Here is a 23,243-nt window from a genome sequence, read left to right on the forward strand (position 1 = left end):
TTTTACCCCGAGACGTGCTATAGAAGCGCCACTTAATAGGTTTCAGGTACACGTCACTGGAAAAGCGGACCAAAGTCTTTTTATCCCTTGCCTAATTTACTTTGTAGGAATTAAGGAAATGAGTGTGTGATATAGTTTTGCGTTTGTGTGTCCGACCGTAAAAATTTTAATTTTCTTAGAATGTAATATGCAAACATGGCGGACCCACAAAATCAGTAATTACATTTTCACATGATGACGATGATTGATATTTAGAACCAGGCTTGTATAATTTTGTTTGAAAGGAGACCATAGGGGTATTAGCAAATTGTGAATGGAACATTTCTGGTACAGATATGGCAGAGGTGCGAAACTCTGAGATGCTATCCGGCAGATTTAAATGTAGGATTTAACCAATTCGAAATAAGGCACAGGTTAATGAATAAAGTATAAAATGCATCTTTTTAGGCGCATTCCCAACGAAATTGAAAAGATTCCCGTACATGCCGTGCCATGTTTGTCAGTCCGTCTGTCTACATGTAACAACTTCAGAACAGCTGAACGGATCTTTATTAAATTTGATATTGGGGAGTTTTACTTGAATTTGTTAACATTCTTTTTAAAGCTGAGTAGCAATGAAGGATATTTTACACGAAGTTCTGCCTGTGTTTCTTACGTGACCTTGGAAAATCCGCAACCAAACACCCTGATATCATCCAGACAGATAGCCGCCCTTAAAAAGGCTGTAACTAGTAATAAATTAGCAAATAATTATGTGGCCTGGTTATAAGTGGTCTTGGGCTGGATGTGGCCCGCGGGCCGTCAGTTCGACCGCTCTGGTACAGACTATACTAGATAGGCGTTGTAACGAGGAAGCTTCGAACAAGTGGAATGAATAGCTAGGGAAGTCTTCGCATTGCAATTTCGGCCACTTCATTTCGTACTCCGGTTGAGCCCTTATCAATCAAGCCTGACAACGGTCATACGGGTTTGAGATGAGTATTCGTGTGGTCTCAGGGTCGTCATTTTGTGTCCGATTGTGTGACAGTTATAAATGGTTTTACAATCAACACAACCGGAGAGTATTTAATATTAAATATCTGTACTACACGTCTAAATGCTGAGGTTTATCATCTCTCAGTTGTTTTACGTAGCGCGCCAGCGCTCTGCGTGTTTGTCGCGGCATACATCGTGCTGGTATGGACTGTAGCCGGGTTTCGATTTCCGGTCTCAGAGGCGTTAAAGCCCTCTGTAATCGCATCCAGAGCAGTTCTGGGCCGTGCCCAACCTTCTATGAAGTATAAATCTGAGGGCTGTTTCCTGCAATTTAAAGCAAGAAGGAGCAGGAAGCTGACATTTCACGTGTCTTTGTCTGTGTGTAGGTTAAGACGCGCGGAACTTGTTTTCCGTGTTTCCTGTGTAACGTTATGGCGTGCTGCTTAAAAACGCGTGACCTTGATTGAGCCTGAGCAGAAGTCCGACTCTGCAGCTGTCTGCCTCCCAAGATGGAGGCAATGCGCAAACTTCCGGCCTAGCGAAATGTACCTTACCGAAAGTTTCAGCGATGCCTTGTATTTTGGGATGCTTGGTTCTAATTGTTCTTCCTGGCTGATTACGTAGTAGTAGAAGATTCAAATAGGCCACGACAGCTGCCTTTACTCGCCTTTCAAATCTATCTGCGGGCTTTGTAATAATTACTTTGTAATCTCACGTAGACCGCCACGGTGGTCTAGCGGTTAGAACGCTGGCCTTGTAATCCTGGGGTCTCGGGTTCGATTCCCGGCGGTGCCCGAATTTATAACTTGTGTTGGGCAAGGCCGTGGTCTAGGCAACACGGAGTTTTCCTCCGTGGCATCCCAACAATTACTCCATTCACACACAGAAGAAGGCAATGGCAAACCACTTCTGGATCATCTGCCAAGAACGTATATGAACAGGTCCCAGTCCGAGAAAAGGATGCAAGGATCCTGTTCATTTGGACCTGTCGTCAGACAGAACACTAAATAAATATAATATAAATAAAAAATCTCACGTAAATTTAACATATTCTTAGCTTGGCACCGGTTGCTAAGCTCAATGCCACCCTACACCTTAGGGGTAAAGTTCTTATCACGGGGACACCTTCAGCGTGGTTTCACGTGCTTGTTTTATTCGTTTTTAGCCTCGGGGATTGCATATTTGCTGTATGGGCTTCGAGGTGTAGCAAACTATACGCTGCTGATTCTAATTACAGCGAATGAGTCCGCTGGAAAAAAAAAAACAGTGTTTCCCTGGAGGTTTGTATTCTGTGACAGAACACGGGTGGGACACGCACAGTACATTGGGACGACAATTTATCCGCTTCAAAGTGCTGAATGAAGGTAGTCATGGATGTTGAACTTCGGTGCAGGTGAACGCATCAGGAAACAAAAATAACCAAATTAATGCTCACGGAGATACAGATACGGTATCCGGCTACGGGAGAAACAGTTCACCCGGTCACCGTGGCCGGAGTAGACAACGACGGGACGGTTGGCGACGAAACTGCGCGTCACGACGAACGGGCACGTCGGGGGAACTGGATTGATCTTTCCCAGGGGTCTGAGAGAGTTGTTTGATAGGATATATCTGGCAGCCGAGTTGAGACAGATGAAGAGAGTTGGCAGAGGGATGCAGGAAGAGACGAACCAGAGCGAGAGGAGGATGGAGACTGCGACACAGAGCGAGAGGGAAGTGGAAAACAGGAGACGCAGTGAGAACGGGGTGTGGGGGGTGGGGGAGGGGTGACGAACAAATCGTTCAACCACAGTTCGAGGTTGAAGTGGTGATAAGAGACGGACAGCTATGGATGACAAGCCGCGCTTAGCCGCAAAAGAACGCGTCAGAAAACCGAACTGACAGACAAGAGAGATATGCATTAACACTGATTTTCAAGTTCGCGTTGCTGGTGTATGAAAATGCATGTACTGTAATAAAATAACTAGCGTGTCCAGGGCGGTATGGAACACCTCCCACGGTTACCACGAGAAACCGCGAATGCAATTATGTCGCGAGCTGTGGGGTTTAACAGAGTCGAAGTAAAGTGCATCTTGTTAGACTCTGAATTTGACTGAACTGACTTTTGATCGGGGTTCGACACCCGAAAGGGGCAGAGGATTTTTCCTCTGGCCTCTGCGTCCAGACTGGCTCTGGGGCTTTCCCGGGGGTAAGACGTGGCCTGGGCGTGACGCTGACCACTTACCCCCATCTAGTGCCGAGGTTAAGAATGAGTAGGAGCTATACAACCCTTCCAGCCAACACACCCTACATGGCATGTAGTGGGACAGCTTTGTTTGTTTTTTAACTTAACTGACTTAACAGTTATGTTCAACAACAATATTTCGATATCAGTAGCATTTAAACTTTAGGTTCTGTTACCACAATCAAGTTACGAACAATCGGAAGTCTTATTTCCAACGGAAAGTGTCGGTTTTTGATGATGGTATAAAGGATTCTATCAGTGTTCATAGGAGCATTTTGTTTGCCCTGAATTTAAAAGTATCTCAGAGAATATTGATAATTTACTGTGAAAGCGAAGTTCTGTGCGGTGGGCTCCCCTCGTTTTCCGTGTAAAGATTGTCGTTTTGTATGAGCTCTAGAATTTTTACCAGGATTTTTTTCCTTACAGAGAATACAGAAGCTGATAGTTGCTCAGCTAGTGAAGAATTTCTATTTGATTTGTTGTTACTGACACTGCAGCTGATCGTAACAGAAAGTTTTTCCGCCACGCAAGGAATTGTATTTTCCAAGGTCACGCCGTTGACTATAGGCATATCGATAGTATCGTTTTCCAGCGCTGTAAAGGACGAGGAACCTGTTGATTTTTCTTATCTTATCCATGCTGTTTCAGTGGTTATATTTATACAGACATTATTGCATAATTCAGAAGTTGAAACCAGTATGCTCGCAACAGCTCTCCGAGGGCGACCAGATTAGCAAAATATCAGCTGATTCCCGCATTAACTAACTACATGTTATGGAGTATTGGAGGGCCAGTCTATAATAGCTCTGCTGAGTTAGACATTAACAAACAGTTTATCATAATTATCATAATAGAACACCGCACTCTGAACCATTTCACTGTATTTCACGTGTTCCCGTCGTAGTTAGTTTTAAACGCGAGATTGTCGTCTACGCCTTCTGTCCTTAACGGAGTCTTCCTTATTCATGTTTCGCAACAAAATTTTGAATGTGGTTCTTGTTTCACACGTGCTTAACTAATTTGAGAGCAGGTAGCCTATAAAATGTTACCAGCCTGTTAAGTTATTTAGGGTTTCAGTTGTAAATGAAGAAATCCCTCACACGCATCAAAACTACAATATATTTTTAACAGTAGTCTGTTGTATAAGATTATACATTACAGTTATGAAATACATGTTTCGACGAATATCGACGTCATCTTCAGGATTTTTATGCTCAAGTAAAACGGAAACTGTTGTCATGTAAAATTTGTGATTTAAAAAAACACTACAGTTAGTGTAATTCTCGCCGAAAACTTTAAATTGTGATGATCAGTGCATTGAATGCACATGCTAAAAGTGTATGTGTTATATATATGGCCGCGGAGAGAATCGATTGATTGCCTAACTTGTCGACTGAACCGTCGTTACCGATCGCCTCTCCCGACGTTTTACAATTCTCCGCATGGTTTCGCTAGTAGTCCTGCTCAGAACTCCGGCGAAGTGTCCTGCCATCTGGTAAATAAGTTTCAAAGTTGCGAGTACGCATGAACTCATGACTGTGTTTCATTTCGGGGAATTACACTATGGAACTGAGAGCTGTGGGTCTTGTTTGATGTCAGGGTGGTCCACCTTTTTTCTTCACTTGGCCCAAAAAAGTTTTCCTCTTGGCACTATTTTGAAAACAATGTCAGTTTTAGTTTACTTTAACAGTACTTATTCATAAATGGCAAATTACTGCAGTGATTGAAATGTGCACAAATTAGTGTAGTTAGCTGCATATTATTTTAGATTTTCTCCTGCAACAGCTTGTGTCTGTCTCCTGGAAAATTTTCATTTTACGGTAAGGTTTGAAGTCAAATAGCTTCTATGGCGCTTGTACATAAAGCAACAGACGAGATAATAATCACGAACTTTTTTTTTCAGAATCCTTCGGAATAAATAAAATAAAATGAGCTTATTGCGACTGGAAACAAACTGAACAAATATATTCGCGGGCCTGGTTACAAGTGGTCTCGGGCCGGATATGGCCCGCGGGACACCATTTTGAAAAGCATACACCGCCACCTTCCGTCCATTAGATCTGAGAAAGCTCTTTAAATGAAATAAGAAGAAGACCAAGAAAGACGTGTGTCAACAGCATGACGTACATATTTGTGGATATGTGGAATAAAATGTTGGTTTTGTTAATTGATTTGCAAAGAGAGAACTGAACTCGTGAAATCCCAAATATGCTGTTGGTATGCATGGTCGGATCCGTCCTTAGTCCATCTCCGAATGAAGTAAACGTAAAAGAAGCATCGGAGATAAACATCGTTAAGAGTTCACTGGCCTGAGTAATTTTCTCGCCGACAGATGGTACTTCATGCAGTAGACTACTATTTGTCTCCTCCTTACGGCTTGACAGATTCTAGCAATTAACTAGGGGAGAGCGTCCTTCTGTGTGGTGAGGCACTGAAAGTAATAATTCATCGTATTAGTTGATTATATTACACACACATTGCGCTGATGGCAAAACCTGTTAACATATGTGTTATAAATGTGCCTGTTAATAGCTGTTGAAAGACATGCCAGGTTTATTTATTGTCATTACGGGAAAATGCTCAAAGAATTACATGTCAGTGCAGACTTGCTACCTTCGTCTTTATTATCAGGTGTGTAATGAGAAAACACAATTTTTTGGGGGGGAAAGGAAAAATTCGTGGATATGAAGGTTGCCAGGCAGTGTCCACTCGTCCTTCTAGTAAAGGTAGGTTGAATACAGGATGAGGCGTGGAGCATAGAGACAAATTGGGCAGCGTCTCTGTACATTCGATCGGAAATTTGAATTTTGATGTTAACCGTGGTGAAATTTTGATTAATGGTTTTCAGAAAATAATCCTATGACCCTATAAATACACAATGTCGGCTTAGTGCAGAGTTATTGAATTCTAATATAGGTGGTATACATAGTTACCATTGGGATTTAAAACGTTGTTCAATGGTTCGAAAGCAGAGTTATGAACCGTCGCGTTCCATATCAGCAATATATCTCTTGATCAAGTGAATAAGTACTATGAACTATCCGCCCAGGCTGTAAAGGTTTTTGTAATAGTTAAAGCTGGGAATGCTAGATAAAGACACAAGAAATCGTATATCAAATATTCAACGTCGCTGAAAATATCACATGTGAAACATGACACTTATACTCAAAGCTGTCGTAGAGTCAGGATTCGCAATGTGGGTTGCAGAACCAGAGCGGATTTCTATCCAAACAGTTGGCATTCCGTGGGAACGCGAGAACCAGTTATTTTGTATGCTTTTTCTTCTCTTGACTGCAGTGTCTTTTTTGTTCAAACTGCGCCATAGTTGCAGTTCTCCTGTGTTATATATAATAAGGCTTCGTTATAGTCATTCTATCCAATCCAGTCTAAGGATGGATGCACGTCTTTCGCCTTTGTATAAACCATCGACTCTGATTGTAAACCATGTAGGTCGACGTTAAACTTTGAATAATCTTTTTTGATGAAGATTTCTGTCTTCTGGGTTGTTGCGCTGTGTAGTCTGGTCGATGTTAACCAACGTTTCAGAGGTCATACTGCCTCCGTCATCAGAGTATGAAGATTTCTGTCTTCTGGGTTGTTGCGCTGTGTAGTCTGGTCGATGTTTACCAACGTTTCAGAGGTCATACTGCCTCCATCATCAGAGTATGAAGACTTCTGTCTTCTGGGTTGTTGCGCTGTGTAGTCTGGTCGATGTTTACCAACGTTTCAGAGGTCATACTGCCTCCGTCATCAGGGCGATGAAGATTTCTGTCTTCTGGGTTGCTGCGCTGTGTAGTCTGGTCGATGTTAACCAACGTTTCAGAGGTCATACTGCCTCCGTCATCAGAGTATGAAGATTTCTGTCTTCTGGGTTGTTGCGCTGTGTAGTCTGGTCGATGTTTACCAGCGTTTCAGAGGTCATACTGCCTCCGTCATCAGAGTATGAAGATTTCTGTCTTCTGGGTTGTTGCGCTGTGTAGTCTGGTCGATGTTAATCAATGTTTCAGAGGTCATACTGTCACCGTCATCAGAGTATGAAGATTTCTGTCTTCTGGGTTGTTGCGCTGTGTAGTCTGGTCGATGTTTACCAACGTTTCGGAGGTCATACTGCCTCCGTCATCAGGAACGACATTTTTGTTTTATTTATTTTGCTTTGTATGAAGTCATAGAACAATTGAGATAATTTTTATTGTCGCATAAGAATCGTTGGTGTTGCATAGCAAGATAAAATAGTTGGGTTGATAGAATTGGGGTTTGAGCCTCGATCGTGTCGGCTAGTGAGCTCAAGGTGCCGCGACAGCCGAGGCTGACTGCATCTTCAGCCTTGCACGGCGACCTTGTACATTCCACACGTAAAAGCGACTTACGGGACACTGGTGGCTTGGGTCGCTGTACTTGGCCACGTGTGTATCACTTCGAAAGGACACGTATATGGAAACAGCTTCTCCTAGCAGAAGGAAAACAAAACACGTAATTGTATACTGGATAACTGAGTTGGTAAGGTGACTGGCTACAAGCAGGGATACCAGGGTTCGTTTCCCGGCAAGAGCTGAACTGTTCGTGAATCAACACTGCATGACCGCGTACTGATACCGCTGCGTGGCCTCACAGTCCTTAAAGGACCTTGGCCTGCTCACAGATGGGATGTTTGTTAATATTTCTAGACATTTGGTAGAATGATCAGCTCGTCGCAAGGCCTCTGTCTGTACAGGACAGCAACAGACGCGGACAAACATCTATGCTTTGAATGGGATTCGAACCCACGGTCCCAGTGTCAGACCGATCTAGGCTCTGGCCCCAGAACGCGCTGCGATTGGTTAGTACAGCGATGTAATTGTCTTGATGTTTATGGGGTACCATAAAAATTTGTCAGTTACGTTAAAAGTGATTAGGAGAGGATGGCTTGATGCACGGTTATTATGATGTCATGAGCCAATCTTCGCTTATAATTAAGTAGGCCAGAAACGATTAGTTCATTTTCCACGTCAATCCAGGAAGTGTAAGTGTTGACCCGCAAAATAAGGACCTGTCGTTGAACACAAATTGTTTTCGCGCTGGGTTCCCCATATCATAAGCACTTCGCTTCGGTTCGGTTTTTGTGGTAGCGACTGTACGCTCCGTGTCTCCCACGGCAGTGTCATGGGCCTGTCCTGTCTCTTCTTTCTCTTTGTGTAAGAAAACGCTCAGTCGTAGCTGGAGTAGATCAACAGTGCTGGGGGTAGAACCGGGTAGAAAGGGTAGAGCTTCTGGTGATGATTCTACCCGGCTGCCTGCCGTTGCTCGCTGCCCCTGTTACACGTTTTGGTTTGGTTTTGTTGCCATAGTTACCGGGGCGGGCTGGCGCGCAAACCACCCCCTCCCCCTCCCCCTCACCCCTGCTTGTTCTTTCGTTCGCAATCCGTACATGTCTAGGTCCGGTCCAAATGTTACAACAACCTGAAATGATGGTTACATTTCCACTAGACGTCATTTATCAGTTGCTTGGACGTACAAAACAAGGCGCTCTGACACGCACACACCCCTCTCTGACCCCCCACCCCCACCCCCTCATCGATGGATCGTCCTTTAAGGTCGATTTCCAACACAACGACAAGAATATTCACATCTGCCTTTACGAACGGAACTTACCCTGACCTACTTTTAGGCGAGGTGGCGAGGAACTTCTAAAATTGGTTGGCAGCCTGTTAATCCGCTCCACCAATCAGTACCATCAAATTATATTTGCCATTTGATTCCTTTCCTATATGTCTTTCAGCAATGCCTAAGCCCTAAAATTCACATGAAGATGGCAACTGTTACGTTTGTCTAAAAGATGGATAATTTTCATCGTTTGACTTGGCTCATCCCTGAAAGCCAAAGTTACACATTGCAAAAATGCACCCATCAGCTCTTCCATACTTATCCGTCCGCATGTAACAACTCGAGAACGGATATTAATTAAATTTGATTTCGATATAATCGGGCACTTTATATGAAGATACATACGTTTCTGCTCTCATTTTGAGCATAAATCACGTTTTCGGTATCAATGACTTAGCTGTGTGTTGGTCTATATTAGTCTGCATAATATTGCTAACTCATGTACAGCGTTAACAACCGAGAAGCCAGCCATCTTCGTTCTCACCGCCGTGAAAACCTCAAATCCTGCATCGTTAACCCCGTGTAAGCTTACATTCAATAGTTGACCTTTGTATTCTCGGAATCTGCAAGCAGGTCACCGTTCTCGTCTTTTACAAAGTTAGTTCTACATTGATGACTCTTCCTAAAACCATTAATGCCTCTGTAGGTCCCCAAAAGTTTTGATCTTCTTTGGTTTTGTACCTGGAATGTCTGTTAGTTTTACGTTCAGATTTTAACCATTCGTTTGGCTTGGGTTATGCAACCAGTGCAGTCTCTCGTGTTTCCTTTGATCTTATAATTAGTATGCTTTAGAAGTTTCTTCGTCAACCCATGGTTCTTTATTTCGTGATATCCTAGATTTCTTTGGCTGAAGTTTTGATATTTTACTCAATACTTAGCGAAACCCTATTGATAGCAACATTTTCTTGGTTTCCCAAAGCTGCAAACCAATTTGACATCTAGACCCAATAATGTTCCTTGATTTCCACATCGTTTATTTTCTTGGGATTAAATCTACCTCTACGTACTTTTGCGTCGCTGGCTTATTTACTGATAGTCTCCCATTCTCAGAGTCGGGGTGGCTCTGTAACTGATTACAAGCTAGACGACTGGGTTTCGATTCCTGGCAGGGTCCGAAGATTCTTCTCTTAGACTCTGCGTTTAGACTGGCTGTGGGGTCCAGTGGAGTTCCTCGGTGCAAGGCGGCCGGATCATAAATCTGACCACTCATCTCCGTTGAGTGCTGAGGATGTTGGAGTTATACCAACGACATCTCCCATTGTTACATAACTGTATTTTTTAATAACGTAGTTGTGAACTAATAAAAATGTTCGTAAAATCTAGATGAAATTCTTCTGCGTTTGTACAACGTCCGCGAAGCGAACGTATGAAAGAGAGGTCGTGTCTGCCCACTTACTTGTGTTATTCATCTCCGAAATTTCGGACGTGTTCCTGTTGAATATAGTATGGTTAACACAAAAATTTTGGTTTAATTAATTTTACAGGAAAAGTAAATCGAAAATTATATTTTGTTCTTTAATGTGTTTATCATGCTCCACCATCGCCTTGATGATGGAGGCAGCAATCACCTGTGAAACGTCTGTAAACTTCGTGATGTCTCACCCATCAGCCAACAGTTTATGACATCTTTAATAGATTTGCCCAGGATTTATTATTGTCTTCCTTCCATTGATTACACTTTCTGTCAGTCGTCGTGGTTCATAAAATTATTACACCCCAGTCCAGAACCAGCACAAAAGGCGAGGTCCCTTGGCCTTACTGGGGTCAACGTCCCAGTAACGAAAAGCATGATGGGCCGGCGGTAGTCGACGTCTGACAACTGACAGTCGTGGCGAGTTATTGCCTGCGGCACGCGACATCGGTTGTCTACTCTGCGGCCGAGGTTTTACTCAGGTCTTCCACCAAGTCCTTCTGTACATGTTCGTGTTGCTGAGGAGGCACAAGGGCTGCTTTACTTTAACTTTTCAGTTCCCAGACACGTCTTCAGAAACGTAGAGTTACGTATGACGAGGACCGAGAGAGCTGTGCTGAATTTAGTCGCCTCGAAAGCTACGAATCGTACGTATTGTATAGTTTTAACACCCATTACCCGGGTCTGAATATATGATTAGTCGCTTAAAGCAAGTCGTTAATACACTGGATCCTCGTTTTCTTAAGTTTTGACAGTTTCTTTCTCAGACTTTATCATTTCTGATGCTGCGAATCCTTAGGTATTTGGTTGTATTCCTGAACGGGCGATCGGCTTCTCGCTAACCTGCACAGGTTAACCAAGTATAGCAATCGAGTGGTTAGCACATGTGCTTCGTATTTGGGAGACCTCAGGTTCATATCTCGACCCGGAGTCCGGCTATCGAGACTGAGGGTTTACTTGGTTTCGATCGGCACCTCCAGGCAAATGCCTCGATAGTATCTTGAATTAGGTCACGGCCACTTCCTTCCAAATAATTTCCGTTTTAGTATTTATTAATCATCTTATTATTCAACGCTATATTTTCTGATATACAAATAGTGTTGTTAAGTAAACCATAAATACAAACACAACAGATTAACGATTACGTAAGTCTCGGGTTCGATTCCCGGCGGTGCCCGAATTTATAACTTGTGTTGGGCGAGGCCGTTGTCTAGGCAACACGGAGTTTTCCTCCGGGGGCTTCCCCGGTTTCTCCGTGGCATCCCAACAATTACTCCATTCACACACACAGAAGAAGTCAATGGCAAACCACTTCTGGATCATCTGCCAAGAACGTATATGAACAGGTCCCAGTCGGAGAAAAGGATGGAAGGATCCTGTTCATATGGACCTGTCGTCAGACAGAACACTAAATAAATAAAAAGTCTTTCGTTAATAAGGATTCGAACACGCAGTCCTTGTGTTTGAATGGACGAAGACCCTGGGCACTTCAGAGACGAATTTCTCGTCTCATATTTTACGTATTTGATCACGTGCTTTTAGTGTGATTTGTATTTAATAAGGAATTCTGGTAGTCCTTCGGTGGAAAATGTGCTCTCGAAGTGTTTTCTCGTATAAAATTTCATACACTTCCGTTCAGATTTAGCGTGGCCAAATTGGCTTAATTGGTTACCAGCAAATAGTGGTACTAGCCGTCCTCATTGCCGGGATACCGCCTGGTGAGCTCGAGGTGCACGTGTTTTGACAGTCCTTCGGGTTTCCGCTTGTAACACGACTACTTAGATCCGATCTCTCGGATGAAAATAATTTGCGCTTGTTTTTATAATTTTATAAACGGTATCGGTATCGATACTAGAGTCTAGAGCGAGCAAAGTATACGTTAAGGGCCCGTCCATGTTTGTCATACTTCTAGGGATAGGCAACCTCCATGACCACGAATCGTTGTTCTGCAGCAGTGAAGAGTGAATTTCCGTTATTGGAACATATCGTTGGGCAACACTGAATGACCTCAGCGTTAGTACAACAGTGACCTAAGTGATGTTCAGTGCTGCTTCTCTGCGCTCATTTAATCCTTGATAGATGTCCAGGGATTGGGGTTAACCCCTTCTCTCGAAACCAAAAGACTAAGCAGTTTCTCCTCTCTGATTACCAATTCTCTTCTAATCATAGCGTAATTAATAAAAGCTCACCTCGGAGTAGTGAGCTTGGATACAGGCTTATTTTACGTCCAGAATAATGAAAGTAACTTTTTTTTAAAACTGGTTTAAAATGTCCCTGATTCTGGTGATACATTTATGTAAACAGATTTTGTCTTAGCCATTAATTTCAAAACTCCGCACCTGTCTTATCTGCATATCTTACTTAAGGCTTGTTAAAGCCGAAGCGATATCAAACTGAGAACAAACGAACACAACAGGAACAGAAGATACATGTCAGGATATTCATTGAGAAGCAACCTTAGGTTTTAGGTTTGTTCTCTCTCTCTCTCTCTCTCTCTCTCTCTCCACCCTAAAACCCTTCCCCACATCCAGAAACCTTCTCCCTTGCCTGCTATGGCAGTTGTGCTATATACCCACGAAGCCCATCCCATCCCATCCCATCCCATACTGCTGCGTAGCGTGGCTGCAGTACCTACCCCGAAGGGCCTTATCACACAAAGTGGAGAGAGAGAAAGTTTCTTGGCCCCTTCCATGGTGAAGCTGTAGCTGCCCTGAGTACACTACTGTACGCCTTGCTTGCTTGCCGGGCTGGCTGCCTGCCTGCCTGGCTGGCTGGCTTTTAATCCTTCCATCGCATTGCCGCCCACCAACCAACCCACCCACTCTGATGGTGTATACCAGGAGGAAATCCACGGTCGTTCTGAAGCTAGAGTACCCTCCATCTACCTCACTCTGAGAAGGGTTAGGAGATGACAAAAACTTTCCAGGACAAAGGTTGGAGTTTGGAACAGGAATGGATGGAGCGAAGCTAGTTAACGGGCGAGCGACAGAGATCCGTAGAAAATGAATTATTCAGACAGTGGGGGAAACCAAGAAATTGGGCTAATCTGTGAGGAATGTGACAGTTCGTTCACTGCAATTCAAATTTTCACCATGTGGTTTGGGAAACAATGCATTGTCAATCAGAGATCTTGCGATTCGTGGCTTAAGTCTCGGTTTCTCGCTGGAAGAAGATAAGTGTATTATTATACGTGTGGTATTTGTAGGATGTATTTAAAAGCTGTACGCCTGTACATTTCGGAATGTCGATCTGTAGACTGTATGAAATTGCAGACGGAAACACCATCGGATAGGCTGGAACAGACGATTGTGGTAATGAGCTTATAACTAATTCCACATAGTACAGAATCTAACAGTCGCTCATCTAGTCACGAAATTATTCTGACAATACTTCCCTCTCAGGTCAAAGTATTCTGTTCAGAGCCATATTGTCTAGCACCCTCAATGTCTGTCTTCTGGGATGTTGTGCCGAGAGTCTGGCAGATATCGCCCTGATGATGGATGCAGTAAATTCCTCTGAAGCGTGGTCAGTATCTGCTGGAATATCCGGCGCGAAATCCCAGAAGACAGCGATATTAATGCTCGTCGCGTTGAAAACCTGAAATAAATTTTAATCAGATTAACAGTAGAAAGTTATAAGCTCTCCCACTATACGCCATGTAGGCGCTTAAGGGGAGTGGAGGTATAGCTCCTACTCATTCTTGACCTCGGCACTAGATGGTGTGAGTGGTCAGCATCACGCCCCGGCCGGCTTTACCCCCGGGAAAGGACCCCGGTACCCATTGTAGAGGAGGCTGGGTGGGCCCCAGAGCCGGTCTGGACGCAGAGGCTAGAGGACAAATCCTCTGCCCCCGTCGGGGATCGAAACCCGGCCGTCCAGCCCGTAGCTAGTCACTATACAAGTTATACTTGGTTTATAGTCGTTGTTAGGCTATTTATGTTATTCTCTCATGTTCCTAGTTAATTGACGTAATATCTCGTAATAACACTCGATTAATATGGTGTTTGGAGGCATGGAACTTAACCTTGCCAAAACGAAAGACAGTAGATCATGTCAGTGACCCCGTAGCTTTTGAACAGCGAAGAAGATGTCAACAAGGTTATTAATTGTCAGTAGGCTCATTCACTGATTGAATGGAAGGTCGTGAAAACAATCGATATATTTGTTGTCAAGCGAAAGGTCGAACAGGTTCAACAAGGTGTTTTAAAATACAAACAGTCTTCACGGCACCGTAGATTTAATTCGCTTTTATCTGATGGCGTTCTTGTCTTAACAGGCTGCATCAGAAATATCTGTGTCTAATCACAAATTTGTGTAAGATATGAACAAATGCAGAAAGAAAAACTGCAAATATGGGATTTGAGACTTTCGCGGCGAGTACAGTCAATAAAATCTGCAAATGTTTAGCAACGTTTCCTATCCTTACAGTTCCAAAACGGCATTCCTCACTGTTTCCAGGTGAAGTTTTAAAGGAAAAACCTGAAGATGATGCTAAGCATCGAAACATGTAGTAAATGAAGGAGCAGTATTGTAACATCGTAGTAACGATGAATAGCGCAAATTTTAAATTTTAAATTTTAACATCTGTAAATAAAGTTTGTGTATAGACCTGAATTATATTATATATTTTAATTATAAAACACAAACATGACGCATTTAAACTTTAAACTTTAAACTTAAAATTACTTCACTGAATTATATGAAGAGTGTTCACTTAGAGCTCTGAATTCCTTAATCGTTTTACAATTCTGATATTACAACCGAACTTCTGCATTTGTGAAAATGTGAACTGGATTATAAATGGTATCGTTCGGGGTCCATTGGCCGACTTTTGTGACGAACTTGTGGCTTAAATAACAGGAATTTATATATAATTGCTTTCTGGGATGTTGTTTCGCGTCGTCTGGTAGAAACTTACCGTCGCCTCGGATGATGGAGGCATTAAGCACCTCTTAAACGTCGGCCAATTTCTGTAAGACCGAACATAAAAAAATGTATTTTATTTTGGAGTGAATCCGCTCATCTTTTCAAACGGATACAATAAATTACAGGTGTAGAGACTTTTGAAAAATGCTTCTCTGAACACCCAATGGCACGGTTGAATCCTACCGGAGTCCTGTAGTGCTCATGCGTTGTTTTGGAGGCTCGAGACCTAGTCTTGTCTCATATATAATTTACCAATACGTAACCACCCAGTAAATCCATCAGAAACTACTACTCGTGTTATGCAGAGGGGCTGCTTCGTATTGAAGCTCGGAGGATGAGCACAGTCGAATTATAAGTTTTTAATGCGGTTTGAGAAGAAAGATACAGATCAAAAACTACTTTTCGCTGGCGCACGGTGGTGTTTTCTGCCGTCATTCCGTATTCATTAGCCACAGCGGTTAGAAGGCTGGCCTTGTAATCCTGGGGTCTCGGGTTCGATTCCCGGCGGTGCCCGAATTTATAACTTGTGTTGGGCAAGGCCGTGGTCTAGGCAACACGGAGTTTTCCTCCGGGGGCTTCCCCGGTTTCTCCGTGGCATCCCAACAATTACTCCACTCACACACAGAAGAAGGCAATGGCAAACCACTTCTGATCATCTCTGCCAAGAACGTATATGAACAGGTCCCAGTCCGAGAAAAGGATGGAAGGATCCTGTTCATATGGACCTGTCGTCAGACAGAACACTACAAATAAACAAAAAATCTAACATCGCGGCCGAATGGTTAGCACTCCCGCTCGGGTTCAGATCTCGGTTTGGAAATATTTTGTCAGTCCATTGGCCATGCTCAGTGTCCGTGCTACCATTTAGCCCGATTTATGATGCAAAAACGCTGGATAATTTTCGACATTCGACGCGGCACATTCTCGAAAGCAGAGTATGTACCACAGAGCTAAGAAAAAGCTACTTTTCTTTAGCCGTGTCAGTAAAATGTTTGTAAGGGAGTAAATGAACCTCGAGACCGATCAGTGATTCCAGATACCAAAGAGCGGATATGGAAGAAAAAAAATGGAGCATTGGCGACAGTTGAATGGACTCCCAACAAACGCAGGAAGAAGGCACGAGGCTGTCTGCGTGGACAGATGCATTACGTAGATGCAGCAGACGACCTTCTTAACGTCTGATACTGAATCATGCTCTTTGTGGACAGACCTCCACCCACCGAACAAAGGAAAAAGTTAACAAAGTTGGAAACTGTGAGTCCCATCGTGCAAGGTTGATTCTTGCTAACGCACCCATGTTTGTAAAGCCAACATGAAAACTCTGTACGTAGGTAGACTAGTGCTTGTATGAAGGCGAGGAGGGGTTCCTTTTATGATAGGCGGAGAGACCTGAATACACGCGTACAAAAAAGTCCCTCCACCTACAGCGATGGAAGTCTAGTGCAGGGCTACAACGGCGTACTCAGGCCGGCTTGTATGAAGCGCTAGTCGTATAGATGGACTGCAGTGGAGATAAAGAGGAAACTAAATAGAGAGAAAGACGGAGGGAGGTCAAAAGAGAGGGAAACAGACAGGTCAGATACCCCAAAAAGAAAGAAAAAAAAAGAACGAAATAGTATCTCATGCAACGTGAAAATGGAAAACTACCGCGAAAATTACGAAGTTATTTTGAAAGAACGGCGAAATACTCAGGGAAGTTCCAACTAAGTTCGCGGTACAGGATTTTCCTTGAGGAATTTATAGTTAGGTTCGTCAAGAAATTCGCTATTATTACGAAAGGTGGACGGACATTCATCAGTGGCGTGACTAACGCCCGCCACTGGACTTTATCCTCAGGCCCCCATTTTTTAAGACTCATTTCAATCCCTGTTTGAGTTTCTTCATTCGTGACTTTCGAGTCAAGTTTTTGTGTGCATTTCTCTTTTCTTTCATGCGTTACATTCGGCCCCGGCACCGAAGATAGAGGCAGTATGTTCCTGCAACTCCACGCGACATTACAACCCAGAAGATCAGCATCGTAATTTTTGCCAGTATGAGAATATCAAGTCCCATATCAGTGCTTTTAACATTTAAACGTTGCGTTTTCTAAGTTATATCTAAGCTCGTAGTTTTTCGGTAATGTTTCAAGGCAAATGTAAGTTTTTTTTTAAAAAAAATCCGTGGTCGGTTTTTGACATTAAGTCCTTCAGTCAGCTATTGATCTTTCCGAGTCTCCTTTGGCCGACAAACTGTCGATATTGGATCCAGACTTTGATAGTCGCACAGGAAACATCACAGGAGTGTGTATGTAAGGCTGAACTTTGGTACAGACTAGAGAACACCGTCCCCCGGGGGGAGGGGGGGTTGCCATGAAAACATTGTGGACTGGCTGGAATCCATCCCCCCCTGTCTCCCCCCCCCCCTCCCTTACACCACACGTACATGTCTGTCTCGCCAAAGCATTCCTCTCAGCTAGGCTCGAAAACTCTATATGAAAAGTCAGCAGACCTCTCCGTGCATGAAGTACAGAGCGTACCTGTTCTGCAAACCGCAGAGCAGTGGCGGCTTCCCGCAGTTTTGTTTGAATGTGAGAGAAAATTATCCAGCGCGTTCTGCAATTCATCTACAACCCCTCCCTCCCTCCCTTCTGCACCTCCCACCGAATCTGCTTGCACACTCTTAAGCGAATCTATATTTCTGCTCCTATTTTACATTAGTGTAATGATAAAGGGTTGGTACCCTACCGCGGGAAGGGACTTCGTTAGGCCTATTTGTCCTGCTTAGGCGCGTTTTCTACCCTGAGTAATGTATATAAAGCCGCTCTGACCGTCTATCTGTACGCATGCAACCACTTAATAAAGGTTTAAAAGAACATTTTTCACGCAATTAGATATTGCAGAGTGAAAAAACGCTGATCCGTATAAATTTTAGTTTTGATCGGGTCATTTTAATAGTTTTTACATAGGTCGTTTTGTTGATACAAATAAACGATGTTTTTGCTTAGCCGGCATTAAACAATTTATATTTGTGATGATAGGCTTTCGGTCGAAAAATATTAGTAAGAGAAAATGTTTCTGAAATATTTCTACAATAGTTCTGCGGAAACTCTGTTATTATTTATTAAATTAGTCCGTACCGCCAAGAAACAACACGTCGTCATTGCGAACATCAGTTTGTTAACGCTGTTTTAGGAAATTATCTCTGTTTAAACTGAGAATTATACGGAACTTCAAAAAGTGCAGACGTTTAGATTGTGAAACAGTTAGGACATATGTGTCAGTAGGCTTTAAAATGTTGATATATTATGGTAAATTCGTATCAGACGGTTTATACCTGTAAGAACGCCTACACAATGTTTTTATTTTATTTTCTGGGTGATGAGATTGAGTGGGATACTTCCGTTCCACCATTCGTCTTCTAATGAGGTGCTTAATTAAGCACATACACAGTTTTGCCTTGTTACGTCCGTTTATGTCGTCCATTTCCTGTTTGTTCTCCGACACCCCCAATATCCGGTCTTCATTTATAGTAAGAGACCTCACACCCATATAAAGCAAGGGATAACATTTCGGAAGTGTTTGATGTGGTCTAATTTTCAGGGTTTCGTATATCAGACGAGGAATTCACGTAACGCCTTTTCGGATTTGTTACAATGTACAGGAAGAAACATGTTCCAGTCTTCAACATCCTTCTTGGATTCAGCCTCATTTGGTAGAAAGGAGCACCGGGCCCCCAAGAAATGGGGTTGGTTGCCGTCGGTGTTTCGTGGGGGGTGGGGGAGGCAGGCTAAGGGTTGGAGCTGGCGTTCGCCTTGCTTCGTCTATTGATTTATACGTCAGTTTTCTTTTTATATAAGAATCCACTGTTGGCGCCGTAAGGGTATTAAGAGGTGGATGAAAAGTGTGAGAGTGGGTTGGGGGTTCTTGATGACGGTAATGATTATGATGGTCTCCGAAAGGAAAAGGAAAAAGTAGGCGATGATGGAAATGATTATGACGGTGTGTAAAGAGAAAATAAGGTCTCCAGACAGGCATGACTTCCTTTGGCGAGGGCTGGTAATGTTGTTCCGAGACCAGGGTACAGGAAGGGTAACGTGCTTCCGTGGGTGTGGAATCTGATCGTCGAAATGCACTTGGACGTGTATCTTGCGAGGTGTTGTGATGTGCGTCGCTACGTTACAAATATGTTTTAATACAAACTGCTCCAGAATAGGGAAACAGAATATGCATAATGCAGGTCTTTCTGTATTTAAAAGGCATTTAAGTTTCCAAATGCTTAGTTGGCCCGAGAATAACAATAGAAACTGAAACCAGGTCCTTGAGAGGGAAAGATGGGAATTGTGTTTGTTGGGAGAAATGAAAAAAGAATTCTCGCATGGAAGTCCGCCGTAGTGGGATGATGTGACTGCTTTCCGAAAAATTTTCACACTAACATTTTAAATTTATTTATAATTATTTTATTCCCATCTAAACTACGTGTCCAGCCCATCGAAATATCCTCGAGGTCTGTACCCTAGGAAAACCACAGAGAGCTATAAAATTACTAATTATGATAAATCCTTTATTTCAAACTATTTTGTCTTAGGGCCGTGTATTTCCTTAGAAGTATTCTTTAAAAATCAAATGGAGCGCATGAAGATGATTGTCTTCTCGGATATTGCGCCATGTAGTTTGGTGGAAATTTACCTACTTTTCAGAAGTACTTACTGCTTATGGCTTACTAATCACCGTGATTATGAAGGCAGTAAGTACCGGCAAATTTCTACCAGACCACACGGCGCAACATCCCAGAAGACGGATCACTTTCCTACTCGACGCCGTGAGAACCCGGAATCCCGTCAATGCAGCACACTAACGAGATCACAGAAAATATGGAAATCATTTTCTGATAAACGAATGACAGCGTGTTGTGCTTGTTGCAGGATGGACAGGGACGGGACAAACAGCTGTTCAAGAAAGTGGCTGTGGTGGAGAACTTCTTTGACATCATATACAGCGTCCATGTGGAGATGGAAGGAAGGGCAGGCAAACATGCAGGGCAGAAGAGGACGTACCGCACGGTAAGTTGAATTCAGAATTGCGTTAAGCTTCAGTAACGAGTGTGTCTGATCCCGGAGAACGAACGGCGGTACCGAGTTGTAATCCTGTTCAGAACACGCGTATTATCCTTATGTGTTCTCGAATTTGTGTATTCATCGTTACATTTGGTGTCCTACAAATCGATTAATTACAGAGTTTAACAAAGTTTAGATACTTCATTGCATATCGAAATAAATCCACTCCCGTTCTTTGAAAATATTGATTTTAAAATATGTAACCTGGCCTACTACAGCCTTGCCCTTTATCACGTCTAACCAAACACTACCTACCTTTTCCTACCTTGGCCTTTTATAACTTAGCCTAATCTACCCTACCCTGAAGTTACCATGGTTACACTGGTTACCTTTGGGTCTCATGTTTGTATTGATTACCATGGGTACCAACATTACCCAGCATTGCCTGCCCTAAATACAGAAGGCGGGAATTCTTTTGACTAGCTGAGCGTACTATCAGCTTCTGTAAAAGGCTTCCACTCCGTGGAGTTGATTACTTAAGAAATATTTTAAATTAAAGTTATTAATCCTAATATTAACTATAATTTATGCAATATATTGTTATTTTTCCACCTATCAATCCCTTCTCCCTCCCCGTTTTTAAGAAGAAATTTACCTGTGATGGAATTTAATTTGAGTTTTATAAATCCTATAGTAGAATTTAATCCAACACTTACCAGTAGATAGATTTTATTGCAGATAATCTGTACCGGAGAATTTAATCACAATTCCTTCAATATTTACCAGTTTTGATACACAGATTGTTACGTGCAAAACGAATTGCGTGCTTTTCATTGGGTCTATATTAGGCTTAAATATATCGCAAATGCGGATATTAAAATAGTCTTTCGGAATTTAAACGCCGATCGTAATCCGGCGCCTTGCCAGGCATGTCGAATTTTAGGCCGCCCCTACATTGGGGCACGAAACAAGGTTTATTTTTTAGGATTCTGATTATTGAAAGAAAGGCTGAAAGTCAGACCACACAAAATTATGAAAGTTTGAATTTCCAACTGACTACGAAACTCACAGAGTGCGTCTTCTGACTACGGACTGGGCTTGTCACGAATTTCTCCATTAAGCCTATTTGATTTCTTTTATATGATTACTGTTTATGTTCGGTTGCTTATTTAACGACGTGACGCTGTCAGTACCACAAAATGATACAGCATCGTATAATAGGATTATAAATGAATTGGAAAGGATATGGAAGTAAGCGGTTGTAGCCTGATTTAAGTTTCTAAGGGCCTGAGAGGAACCACGAAATGCCTATCAGGATAGGTGATGTAAGGGCCGAGAGTTGAACCCGGGACCTCCCGAATAGGAAGTATGATTTCTGACCATTCGGCCGTAATATATTTCTCTCGGAGCTATTTTTCATCTCTATCGTTTTTGTGGGTTGATTATGACTTGTTTTCCCTCCATATTAAAGGGCTGGTTATGTATCTCCCCCATTAAATTACAATTTGTCAGCGCTCCGGATTATCTTAGCACTTGTTACTGTCATTAAATAATAGGGAAAAATTGGTGGGGATACAAGAATGCGATGTTAAACCAATTAAAATGATGGTGCTGTAAAGGGAAGTAATCGATTAGGTGCGAGCAGTAACACAGCATCCATTCAGTAGCAGATCACTCACGACTTCTGTGCTTTCTCTCGCTTGAACCACTTAACATTCTGGCCCTGCTCCGACACCTGTTGAATGCCATTCAAAACTTGTTCCACACATCGATTTCAAAAGTTTGCTACTTGCTTGCTTCAGCTCCGTGCTTCTCGTTTGTTTTGGTCCAGAGGCGATAATATATCGCTCACTATCTCAGCAGACTACAGGATGCTCAAGAAAATTCTTACCCATTTCTCTCGTTAAGCGTCTGTCTTCGCACATAGCATGCGAATTGAATCCGTAGACGACTAATTAGTTCTTATGTGTTATCAAAAGTTTTATTATCTGAAATTACTGGGCGAAATACGAGTAAGTTTTATAAAGCGCCAAATGATGTACAGCAAATTTAAATGTGGTTCGTAACGGCTTGTATATTTGAAACGAAGGTTCGGTATAAATTTGATCAAAAACATCCCTGCGTACGCAAGTGACGTACGACATGAAATATCGCTGTCATAATGTTTTACAACTTTTAATCTGAAGGGTTCTGACGATGGTGTAATACGGTCTGAATTGTTGGGTTTTGGGACTTTGTCGTCTGATGTTATAAAATTTCACGTCGTTTCGAGAACTAGATGTGTCCTCGTCTTCAGGAGTGGTGAGGGTCTAGTGATTGAGATTAGCTCAGAATAAGTGTCCTTCCTGTTCACGATACCTGAAGACGGGGATAGATCCAGCCATAACATTGTGTAATTTTGTAACATTAGACGTTGGACAAGGTTCAAGAATCAAAATTTTACAACCTTTTTATACAGAACATTTTTAAAAATGAGGATGGCTGCCTTCTGAGTTGTTGGGCCGTGTATTCTGGTACAAGTTAACCGACGTTTCAGAGGTGCTTACTGCCTCCATAATCATGGCGATGACTTATTTCCTTGTGACTACGCAACGTAACATTTCAGAAGACAGTAATCTTCAGACTCGCGGCCATAGGAACCAAAAATGTCACACAGGATTTAACTACGAAATATTTCGAGTATCATAAAATGAACTTTTGGTTCTCAGGAACACAGAAATGGAACAAATTCGGATGTGCATGCACACAGAACGTAACATGTTTGTACTCATGTCATTCTTTAGGTGTGGCGGGGTTTGCTTACGTATCGTAAGCCGTGATTTGAATGGAGTTTGTTTATTTACTGACTTAGTAATATATAGCTCATACACGGCCTTGGGGATTGCCACACGTGTTCCGCATGGTGACGGCCGCCAAGGGTCAACTGTATATCACCATATATCCCTCGGCACAAGGAACTTTAAATAGACATTTCCCTCGTACAGGATACTTGTTTGCGTCTGAAACCTTGTGATGTAGAAAAAATAACCACCCAT

General features: G+C 42.7%; 1 protein-coding gene across 2 annotated transcripts in view; it reads left to right on the forward strand.

Annotated features, from left to right (window-relative positions):
• LOC110829151 (nucleolar protein 4) overlaps positions 1 to 23,243 on the forward strand; it is a 260,141-nt gene that overhangs the window by 111,448 nt on the left and 125,450 nt on the right. For both annotated transcript variants that reach the window (XM_087342916.1, XM_087342917.1), the window contains one exon: positions 20,077 to 20,214. In XM_087342916.1, coding sequence (XP_087199042.1) covers positions 20,077 to 20,214 — 138 coding nt within the window. The remainder of the gene's footprint in view (positions 1 to 20,076; positions 20,215 to 23,243) is intronic.

This window comes from Zootermopsis nevadensis, unplaced genomic scaffold, assembly GCF_977971745.1.
Source record: "Zootermopsis nevadensis isolate Lab colony 2312 unplaced genomic scaffold, Znev_1.0 Znev_ptg000004l, whole genome shotgun sequence".
Classification (NCBI taxonomy): Eukaryota; Metazoa; Arthropoda; class Insecta; order Blattodea; family Termopsidae; genus Zootermopsis; species Zootermopsis nevadensis.